The 12173-nt window shown below is 42.1% G+C and overlaps 1 protein-coding gene across 5 annotated transcripts in view; it reads right to left on the bottom strand.

Annotated features, from left to right (window-relative positions):
* LOC125464130 (disco-interacting protein 2 homolog C) overlaps nucleotides 1–12173 on the bottom strand; it is a 580161-nt gene that overhangs the window by 221588 nt on the left and 346400 nt on the right. For all 5 annotated transcript variants that reach the window (XM_048556252.2, XM_048556269.2, XM_059639541.1 and 2 more), the window contains one exon: nucleotides 8137–8208. In XM_048556252.2, coding sequence (XP_048412209.1) covers nucleotides 8137–8208 — 72 coding nt within the window. The remainder of the gene's footprint in view (nucleotides 1–8136; nucleotides 8209–12173) is intronic.

The raw sequence follows: 12173 nt of genomic DNA, 5'->3' as shown, positions 1-12173 counted from the left end.
AAGACTGGGCACAATACCGGCAGCCTTGTTTAAGCAAAGATATAAATGCACTTCTTCAGAGATATGTCATAACGCGACTGGACAGGCTGATTAGAAGTATATACAAATGTATTGAAATTAGTTCAGAGAAGGTCTGTTGAATCACGAATAATTTTGATCACTCTTTTCTGCTTCCTGTTTAACTTGTTGATCATTCTGGGGTGTGATTCTAAGATGTCAACAGTCTACTAAACGAAAACTTGAAACAGGCAAGTTGCCTTATAATGAAAGGCTAGGCGTGAATCCATTGGCATTTAGAAGTGTAAGCGGTGACTTAATTGAAATATACAAAATACTGAAGGGTCTTTACAGGCTGGATGAAGAAAGGATATTTCCTCCCTTCACAGAATCTAAAATGAGGGGTCAGTTTAAAAATAAGCGGTCACGAATTTAATAATATTTAAGAATAAATATAAGAATATTTTTCTCACAGCAGGTTAAGGGTCTTTGAAATACTCTTCCTCAAAAAGTGGTAGAAGCAGAATCTTTGAATAGTTCTAAAATAAAAATAGGTTGATAGATTCTTACAAATAAATGGAGTAGACCATTTGGCTCCTTGAGGCTATTCTTCCTTTTAGAAACATGTTAATAGCATACTCAAATCCACATTCCCATGACCAAAAACTTTCACCCTACCCCCTTTTTACTAATATCTACCCTCTTCAGCCTTGAAAATATTCAAGGCTGTAATGCAGCTTGTGTAGCCCGACAGATCTAAATCAGGACAGCTGGCCAGTGCAAGACTGGTAAGGTGTTGGATGCTGAGTAAATGGACAAATGCATGGCAGATGCGGTATAGTCGGATAAATATGAGGTTATCTACTTTCGTGGTAAAAACAGGAAGGCAAATCTCTGATTTGCTATAAATTGACAAGGGGGAATGTGCAACAAGACCTGGGTGCCCTTGTACACCAGTCACTGGAACTAAGCATCAGTTTGTAGCAGGTGTTAAGGAAGGTAAATATAATGTTGGCCTTCATAGCAAGAGGATTTGAGTACAAATCCTTGGTATGAACACATCTGGAAGGTTATGCGCAGTTTTCATCTCCTTATCTAAGGAAGGATTTTCTCACTATACAAAGAGCACATTTGGTTTACCAGGCTGATTCCTGGGATAGCGAGATTCACATATGAAGAGACGCTTCATCAATTAGGGCTTTATTTGTTGAAGGTCAGTAGAATGAGGGAGGAATTGCATAGAAACCTATTGAATTCCAACAGGAATAGATAGAATAAATGGAGGAAGGATGTCACCAAAGACAGGACAGTCCAGATTCAGGGGTCACAATCTAAAAGAATACTGGGTAAACCATTTAGGACTGAGAAGAGGAGAATTTTCTTGACTCAGAGTGGTGAGCCTGTAGATTTTGCTACCACAGAAAGTGATTGAGGAAAAGATCATTGTATTATCTCAAAAAAGTGTTATTGTTAGCACTGAGGCTAAAGGGATCAAAGGATAAAGGGGAAATGCAAGAACAAGCTATTGGGTTGGATGATCAGCCAGGATCAGAATGAATTGCAGAGCAGGCTCGAACGACCAAATGGCCTACTCCTGCTCTTATTTCTATTTTTCTATGTCCTAAAAATGCCTGACATTGGACAAATTTATTTCCGAATTTAGGTCTAAAGATAACTAAATCTTTCTGCTATTTGTCGACAATGTCTGATGTTGCTGTGTCTTGAGACTCTCATCAAGATCTAAATAACCTAAGTGTGCAGAACAAGGTCAGCAGCACCAGTGTACGCACCCCATGTCATTGAGATTGATCCCTGTCAAAAACAAAGTTTAAAATGAAAGGTTTTCATTACTAAGTAATCGTAGCTATTACATGCACACAAAATCAATATGTGGTTAAAATTTTGAGTGTTTGAATGCATGAGGTGAATGGCATGCATGCACGCACTTCAGAGACGTTAGATGAGGACATGAGAGTAAAGGGAATTTGGAGGTTCTGTTAGTACAATTAGATGAGGTAAGGCAAGAGGGGGTATGCATGGAGCATGAATACCAGAAGACTTCAGTGAATCAAATGGCCTGTTTCTGTGCTATGAATTCTAAACATGATTCAGGGCCAGAACAGCTCTAAATTTCACATGTAAAACAGATGGTGCAAACATCACACTTCCGCTCTCTATAGCACCTGCTGCAGTTGATTCAGTTATATAAGGTGTATGTACATTGGTTAGACAGGCTGGTAATCCAAGAACAAAAACATTCGACCTCAATGATTGTTTCTATGAACCAGGATCCAAAGGGAAAAAGCCTTTTTTCAAAAGTTATAAAGTGTTCTTGGAATGGGACCGCAAACTTTAAAGGCTATATATGTCATACATCCCCAATTAATCTGGGCGGGGGTGGGCTTCCTCAATTATCTATAGACATTATGGTAATAATAGTCCTGGTCTGCCATAGTGTCACGTCAGAATTTTTAGAATCCCTCTTCAGCAGCAATAAAGGAACATTTCCAAGTTGGGATGGTTTGGGACTTGGAAGACAACCTGAAAATGTTTCTGCAACATTACCACTCTGACCCTCCTACGGGTTGTAATGAACTTAGATGCCAGATAAAGACTACACGTATTATTTTGAATATAAACTGGGAAAAGTAGAAGTTTGGACACTATTGTGTTGCAGAGAATGTAGCATGTATTTTTCTTTTCGATTTTTGGAGCTTAAAGATCAAAAATGGAACTATGTGGTTTTCAATTACTGGTTACAAAAGGTTGTGAATTTTGAAGTAGTTAAATTTGTTATTTTTGTGAGACGAGCTGAAACCTTGGTCCTTTGTGTTGGAAGGTTTCCTAGCAACTGCCGTTGGATTTTTAAGTAGCAGTTTGTCACAGACCTGAGAAGGTGCAGTGAACTCTGACCTCTAGAAAACCATAACTAGGATTCCATCCCTTTATATCCTCTGTGACTGGAAAAGCAACACCTTGAAGAGGTGAAAAGAACAATTTTAACTCAAACAAAGACATAGGTTCAAATGGTTAACTACTGAATTTAGGATCTTCTATTACTCTGAACTGCGACCAAGTCACCTCATTCCTTTATTGTAGTTTGGACTCTTGAGCCACAGAATTAGTTCTATTTTACACAATGATATCTTTACAGAGCCATCTGTCTTATTTGTGATTGAATCAATGCACACTTGGATTTAAAGGCTATACAGTATTCATTCACAGAGCAGCAGTTAATAATCCATTGATACACTTGTTGAATGATGAGCTTGTTTATTCATTTTCTTTTCTGCTTATTGCTGAAATCTGTTGAGAGTATTTTCTGAGAGACAGTAAGAACTGCCGAAGCTGGAGTCAGAGATAACACAGTGTGGAGCTGGAGGAACACAGCAGGCCAGGTAGCATCAGTGGAACAGGAAAGTTTACGTTTTGAGTTGGGATCGTCACAGTCACAATCAGGCAAATTAACCAGCTTGGTGATTCAATTACTCATTTAAACGTTACTGCTGGCTCATGGAGCAGTTAAGGGTTTGATTGTCAATACACTCATCCCATCGCAGTTCTTACAACCGCTATAGCGATCTTGGTGGTTTTATTTTTTAAATTCATTCATGGGGCAAAGGCATTGCTGGCTAGCCAGAATTTATTGTCCATCCCTACTGGCCACTGAGGTGGTAGTGGTGAGCTGCCTTCTTGAACCACTGCAGTCCATTTGGTATAGGTAAACCCACTATACCTTCAGGGTGAGAGAACCAGGGCTTTAACCCAGAAATAGTGAAGGAACGGAGGTACATTTCCAAGCCAAGATGAGGGGTGGCTTGGAGGGAACGTTGCAGGTGATGGGGTTCCCAGGTATCTGCTGTCCTTATCCTTCCAGATGGAAGTGGTGTGCGGTTGGAAGGTGCTGTCTAAGAATCTTTTGTGAATTCTTGCAGTGCATCTTGTAATCAGCGCACACGGCTGCTAATGACTGTTGGTGGGATTAGCCTTTATTGTCATATACACTCGAATGAGTGCAGAGAAAAGTTTGCAATGTCACCTCTCAGTGCTATCTTAGGAGCAGGGTACCTAGGAAAAGGATACATTGGTATTTGTAACAGACTTGAGAGAATGATAAGTAAAAGTTCAGTGTAAGAATAAAGGATAAAGAAAAGTATATAGAATAGAACATTACAGCACAGTACAGGCCCTTCGGCCCTCGATGTTGTGCCGACCTGTCATACCGATCTCAAGCCCATCTAACCTACACTATTCCATGTACGTCCATATGCTTATCCAATGATGACTTAAATGTACCTAATGTTGGTGAATCTACTACAGTTGCAGGCAAAGCGTTCCATTCCCTTACTACTCTCTGAGTAAAGAAACTACCTCTGACATCCATCCTATATCTTTCACCCCTCAATTTAAAGCTATGCCCCCTTGAGCTCGCCATCACCATCACCATCAACATCCTAGGAAAAAGGCTCTCCCTATCCACCCTATCTAACCCTCTGATTATTTTATATGTTTCAATTAAGTCACCTCTCAACCTTCTTCTCTCTAATGAAAACAGCCTCAAGTCCCTCAGCCTTTCCTCGTAACACCTTCCCTCCAGACCAGGCAACATCCTAGTAAATCTCCTCTGCACCCTTTCCAAAGCTTCCACATCCTTCTTATAATGCGGTGACCAGAACTGTGCGCAATACTCCAAGTGCGGCCGCACCAGAGTTTTGTACAGCTTCACCATAACTTCTTGGTTCCGGAACTCGATCCCTCTATTAATAAAAGCTAAAACACTGTATGCCTTCTTAACAGCCCTGTCAACCTGGGTGGCAACACTCAAGCATCTGTGTACATGGACACCGAGATCTCTCTGCTCATCTACGCTACCAAGAATCTTACCATTGGCCCAGTACTTTGCATTCCGGTTACTCCTACCAAAGTGCATCACCTCACACTTGTCTGCATTAAACTCCATTTGCCACCTCTCAGCCCAGCTCTGCAACTTATCTATGTCTCTCTGCAACCTACAGCATCCTTCGTCACTATCCACAACTCCACCGACCTTAGTGTCGTCTGCAAATTTACTAATCCAGTACTCGCACTTTAGTCTTTTAACCAAGTCCGTGCCAGCTTTCAGACCACCGGGCCAAGTATATAGGAAGTGCTGGGCATCAATCCTAGACACCTCGCTTGCAGTCCCCAAGGGACTCACCCACCACTCCCGCACTGGTCTCTGCTCCACTTGCCTCCTGGACGAGCTGCCTGCATGCGGGCCTGGCCTGAGCCTTGCCTCCGGTAATTCTCTATCTCTGTGCTTGCCTGCCATGGGTTTCGCTTCCAAGACTTGCCTGCACTTGCTGCCAACACACCTGCCCGGCATGGGCTGTGCCAGCTCCGTTCGGTCTCCACCATTAGCTTCCAGTAAGTAAAAGTTGAAAGTTTGAAAAAGAGAGAGAAAGAAAGGAAAAGAATGGGTGAAAAAGAGGAGCTCCAGCTGGAGCATCTCACTCTGCCACCATCTTGAACATCAAGAGAGAATGGATGCTTGTAGATGTAGAGTCAATCAAGTGGGCTGCTTTATCCCGGATGGTGTCAAGCTTCTGGAGTGTCACTGGGGCAGCACTCACCCAAACAAGTGGGGAGTATTCCATCACATTCCAGACTTGTGCCTTGTCGATGGTGAACAGGCTTTGGGGAATCAGGAGGTGAGTTACTTGCTACAGTATGTCTAACCGCTCTTGTAGCCATTGAGTTTGTGTGGTGAGTGCAGTTGAGCTTCTGATCAATGTAACTTCAAGGATGTTTGACAGTGGGGGATTCAGTGATGGTAACACCATTGAATGTCAAGAGACAGTGGTTAGATGATCTTTTATTGCAGTTGCTCGGCATTTGAGAGACACAAACGTAACTTGCCACTTGTCAGCCCCAGCTGATGTCCAGATCATGTTGCATTTGAACATGGACTGCTTCACTATCTGAGGAGTCACGAATGGTGATGAACATTGCACAATCATTGGTGAACATCCCTATTTCTGACCTTATGATAGAGGGGAGGTCATTGATGAAGCAGCTGAAGATGGTTGGGCCCAGGATGCTACACTAAGGAACTCCTGCAGAGATGTCCTGAAGCTGAATTTGACTTCTGCCATATTGTGATCACTACTCCTAGATAATTTTTAACAACAATATCTCTTATTAATACCACCTCATTCCAGATTACTAAATCTAGCCTGTCCCCACGTAGATTCTGCAATGTAATCTTTTAAGAAACAATCCTCAATTCACTCGACAAGTACATCTTTTTTACATTACTTTTTGGCCATCTGATTGTCCAGTAAATATGCAAATTAAAATCAACCATGGCAACTATAGAGCCCTTTTTACAAGTCTGAATTATTTCCTGATGCACACTTTGTCCTACATTGAGGCAAACCTTCATGGGTCTATGGATGACTTCTACTTGTGACTTGTATTTTTTTGTTATTCCATGTTACCACACAAAGTGATTCCACATTACAATTTGTTGCACATATTCTTCCAGAATACCCCAGTATTAGCTATCATTACCCCAGGAATCAGAACCCATTTCTCCCACATCAATCAAAATAGCCTCTCTGATCCTATTTATCCTACATCAATGTGCATCCAGAGATAATTACCTTATGGTTCTGCTTTTTAAATTTAGCCCCAAGCTACTCATACACCCTCAGCAGAAACTCTTTCAGAATCCTATATAGACAATAACAATTAGATCCTTTCTGCCCCACTCCAAGTTCTGTCTTTGTTCTTTATGAAGCTGCTATCCTCCCCACTCCAACCTGTCCCGCCCCCCACACCCTCTCTCTCACACTGTTTCAGAAACAAAGGATCTCACACACACACACACACACACACACACACACACACACACACACACACACACACACACACACACACACACACAGGTTTTAGTGACTGTCTCCAGGTCCTCCACTCTCCCAATCCAAGACGGGATGGGTGCTGAGTGCATCAGCAAAAGCAACATGAGAAAAACAGTAGACAAACAGAAGGCTGGAAGAACACAGCAAGCCATGTAGCATCTGGAAGAAACAAGCAGTCAACATTTCAGGTATAACCCTCCAGTTCTGGAGAAGGATAATACCTGAAACAATGACTGCTCCTTTCCTCCAGATGCTGCCTGGTTTGCTGTGTACTTCCAGCCTCCTTTGTGTCTACCTTGGATTCCAGCATCTGCAGCTTTTTTATCTCCAAAAATAACCTGCCTGTCCTGTATGGTGTCGACTTCTTTGTTCGGATGCGACTTGCGGAATGTTGTACGTGCTCAAAACGCTTCAAGGGGGCAGAAGGAGAGCTACTCCTTGCTTTGTCCAGCTTAGACCATGTGTAAGACTCATGCTAGTACTGTTGCCATGATTACAAGTCCCATTGTCTTGTGTTCAATGACATTGTTCAAATTGGAAGTGGATCACTTGGTGACAGTTACAATGTTGAATGTCATGACAAATTGACTCAACCTGGTGAAGCTTGTTACTCACCGCTAAAGCAATACAATATTACTTGGTACTTCTCAGTCCAAGTCTGGCTATTATCCAAGTGTTTTGTTTTAGATTGGCACACAATGCAGCTTCATTATCTGAGGAGTGGTGATGATAACACAGAAATGTGATAGAAAAAGAGCCCGAATTTCTACTCTTTTCATATCTCAATAAAATTCTTCAAACAAAACTACACTATTGCTCCATAAAAGCATTAGACTGTTAGAAGAAATTTAACCGCATGAAATGGAATGTCCAATCCTTTGACTTTGCCACGATTTACATATCTGCTGAAAACTCAAAACCCTCAAGAAGAAATCAAAATTCAAGGAGTAAATAAAGTGGATATCATCCCGGCTGTTCATTATCCAACATTCCCCATTATTTTAAACCCTCAATTCATTTGATAGTTGAAGACTATTAATGTAGAGAACATAATCTCAAGAAATATTGGGAAACACTAAACCCACTTTTGAAATTACAACAACTGCACTTATGATTTAAATTAAAATCTTTGGACATCCATTCTTTTATGACTAGACAACTTATTAGTTGCTTCAGGTAACATTTTTCTCATGCTAGAAATAGTTATGTCTTTTCTGTAGGTGTCTGAACGTACCTGGAGGTTGTGGCAGGTAAGCTCCAAGCAGCTTGGATCGCTTCTTTTCATAGCCTTTTTGTGTGATGTCTCCTGCAAATGAGAGAAAACATGCCGTTATGAAAGCACAGAGAATATATTACCATTACAAGGTTTGTTATGTTTCCATCACAACAGCAGCTTTGGCACTTCTAATCAAATCAGACTATCCTGGGTCAGAGGCTTCTGAAATCCCTGCCCATGTTAATAATCATTTCACTAAATGAAACCCACTTCAATTGGTTTCTGTAGGACTGGGCTGGTATACACGGTTTAAATCTTTGCAGCCTAGTCATCAACAGCCTTTCAGAATAACATAGACACTTTCATTAAAGTAATCAACAATGAATTATGCATTACTTATGGTCCTGTAATCACTGTCAAAATGAATTATCTACCAGGTCCAATCCTTTCTATTTAATGAGGATAGAAAGTTCGAGAAATAGACAGCATTTCCATCAGCTTCAGTGGAAAAAATAGGCTAATGTTTTGAACAAACACCCTTTATCAGAGCAGATTTCACAAAATGATCTTTATTCAAAATATTCACACTTATTTTTCCGAACAGTTGCAGACGGACCAGTAACGTGTTTCCAACATTTTGTTTTCTTTTTGGTTTTCAGCATTTGAATTTTTTTCACATCTTTCATTAGTGGGTAATTAGAATCTCATAGCTCAAATCACACCCAATGTGTCAGAAAATTACGAGCATTTCTACTACTAGTGAATATGAAAATAATGATCACAGTTAGTTCTTCCAAAGAATTTACTATCGAATCCATTGTCGCGGAAGATCTGCCCACCAAGTCAGTATGGGTGGAAATTAGGAACAGCAAGGGAGTAGTCACCTCGTTAGGGGTTTACTACAGGCCCCCCAGTAGCAGCAGGGAGATTGAAGAAAGCATAGGTCGGCAGATTTTGGAAAAGTGTGGACGTAGTAGGGTTGTTGTAATGGATGACTTTAACTTTCCCAATATTGATTGGAACCTCCTTCGAGCAGAAGATTTGAATGGAGCTGTTTTTGTAAGGTGTGTTCAGGAGGGTTTCCTAACTCAGTACATTGACAGGCCGACGAGGGGAGAGGCCATTCTAGACTTGGTGCTTGGAAACGAGCCGGGGCAGGTATCAGATCTTGTGGTGGGAGAGCATTTTGGTGATAGTGACCATAACTGCCTCACATTCTACATAGCTATGGAGAAGGAGGGGATTAGGCAAAATGGGAGGATATTTGATTGGGGAAGAGGAAACTACGATGCGATTAGACATGAGTTAGGAAGCATGGACTGGGAGCAATTGTTCCATGGTAAAGGCACTATAGACACGTGGAGACTGTTTAACGAACAGTTGTTGCGAGTGATGAATAAATATGTCCCTCTGAGACAGGCTAGAAGGGGTAAGATAAAGGAACCTTGGATGACGAGAGCGGTGGAGCTTCTCGTCAAAAGGAAGAAGGTAGCTTACATAAAGTGGAGGAAGCTAGGGTCAAGCTCAGCTAGAGAGGATTACAGGCAGTCGAGGAAGGAGCTCAAAAATGGTCTGAGGAGAGCCAGGAGGGGGCACGAGAAATGCTTGGCGGAACGGATTAGGGAGAACACAAAAGCATTTTACACTTATGTGAGGAATAAGAGAACGGTCAAAGAAAGAGTAGGGCCGATCAGGGATAGCATAGGGAACTTGTGTGTGGAGTCTGAGGAGGTAGGGGAAGCCCTAAATGAGTTTTTTGCTTCTGTCTTTACGAAAGAAACAAACTTTGTAGTGAATGAAACCTTTGAAGAGCAGATGTGCATGCTGGAATGGATAGAGATAGAGGAAGCTGATGTGCTGAAAATTTTGTCAAACATTAAGATTGACAAGTCGCCAGGCCCGGACCAGATTTGTCCTCGGCTGCTTTGGGAAACGAGAAATGCAATTGCTTCACCACTTGCAAAGATCTTTGCATCCTCGCTCTCCACTGGAGTCGTACCTGAGGACTGGAGAGAGGCAAATGTAATTCCTCTCTTCAAGAAAGGAAAAAGGGAAATCCCCGGCAATTACAGACCAGTAAGTCTCACGTCTGTCGTCTGCAAGGTGTTAGAAAGGATTCTGAGGGATAGGATTTATGACCATCTGGAAGAGCATGGCTTGATTAAATGCAGTCAACACGGCTTAGTGAGGGGCAGGTCATGCCTCACAAACCTTATTGAGTTCGTTGAGGATGTGACTAGAAAAGTTGACGAAGGTCGAGCTGTGGATGTGGTGTACATGGACTTCAGCAAGGCATTTGATAAGGTTCCCCATGGTAGGCTCATTCAGAAGGTCAGGAAGAATGGGATACAGGGGAACTTATCTGTCTGGATACAGAATTGGCTGGCCAACAGAAGACAGCGAGTGGTAGTAGAAGGAAAATATTCTGCCTGGAAGTCAGTGGCGAGTGGTGTTCCACAGGGCTCTGTCCTTGGGCCTCTACTGTTTGTAATTTTTATTAATGACTTGGATGAGGGGATTGAAGGATGGGTCAGCAAGTTTACAGACGACACAAAGGTCGGAGGTGTCGTTGACAGTATAGAGGGCTGTTGTAGGCTGCAGCGGGACATTGACAGGATGCAGAGATGGGCTGAGAGGTGGCAGATGGAGTCCAACCTGGATAAATGCGAGGTGATGCATTTTGGAAGGTCGAATTTGAAAGCTGAGTACAGGATTAAGGATAGGATTCTTGGCAGTGTGGAGGAACAGAGGGATCTTGGTGTGCAGATACATAGGTGTTTTGGCTTTCATTAACAGGGGGATTGAGTTTAAGAGTCGTGAGATCTTGTTGCAGCTCTATAAAACTTTGGTTAGACCGCACTTGGAATGCTGCGTCCAGTTCTGGTCGCCCTATTATAGGAAAGATGTGGATGCTTTGGAGAGGGTTCAGAGGAGGTTTACCAGGATGCTGCCTGGACTAGACGGCTTATCTTATGAAGAGAGGTTGACTGAGCTCGGTCTCTTTTCATTGGAGAAAAGAAGGAGGAGAGGGGACCTAATTGAGGTATACAAGATAATGAGAGGCATAGATAGAGTTGATAGCCAGAGACTATTTCCCAGGGCAGAAATGGCTAACACGAGGGGTCATAGCTTTAAGCTGTTTGGAGGAAAGTATAGAGGGGATGTCAGAGGCGGGTTCTTTACACAGAGAGTTGAGAGAGCATGGAATGCGTTGCCAGCAGCAGTTGGGAAGCAAGGTCATTGGGGTCATTTAAGAGACTGCTGGACATGCATATGGTCACAGAAATTTGAGGGTGCATACATGAGGATCAATGGTCGGCACAACATTGTGGGCTGAAGGGCTTGTTCTGTGCTGTACTGTTCTATGGTCTATGTTCTATGAATCATCCAGTAAGCATACTGTTTATCATCTGTTTTTCCTCTAGATCCACCTGTGCTATGTTTTGACAATATACATATTTCAGTTCACTAGATAATTGCAAGACATTCTTAGGAACAACATTTTCTGGATGTTTTCACTCTGCACCTTTATTTACACTATTTCCCATCTTCTTTCCCAAATAAACAATTATGAATTGTACTGTAGAATATTGGTGTTTTGTTTTATTTGTTCTTGCATTGGCAGTGTTGTCCATCACTAACTCTTTCTGGTGAATAACTGTAGCGTTTCATGTGGTGTAAGTAGACCTACATTAGCATCTGGGGAGGGAGTTCCAGGATCTTGACCGTCTGTCTGTGACGGAATTGCATTTAGTTTCAAGTCAGGGTGGTGTGAGCCTTGAAGTGGAACATTAACCCATCTTCTATTGTCCTTGTCCTTCTAGGTGGCAGAGCTTTCTGTATGTAACACTGTAATATTTTGATTTAACAATTTACGTATCTTGCTCACTTTAAGCTGCTTTACAGAACCACACCAGAAGGTGGAGCTGGAAGTAACACCACAAAAGGCACGGCAGTGATTGTGTTAGTAAAAGTAGCCATTTTTGTACACTGATTTACATGCAAACTTCAGAGGAAGCCCAAGTATCTCACATTGGTGATGAGAATGCATTACA

This window comes from Stegostoma tigrinum, chromosome 2, assembly GCF_030684315.1.
Source record: "Stegostoma tigrinum isolate sSteTig4 chromosome 2, sSteTig4.hap1, whole genome shotgun sequence".
NCBI lineage: Eukaryota > Metazoa > Chordata > Chondrichthyes > Orectolobiformes > Stegostomatidae > Stegostoma > Stegostoma tigrinum.
Note: the sequence above shows the minus strand (reverse complement) of the source record. Positions and strands in the feature narration are given on the sequence as shown.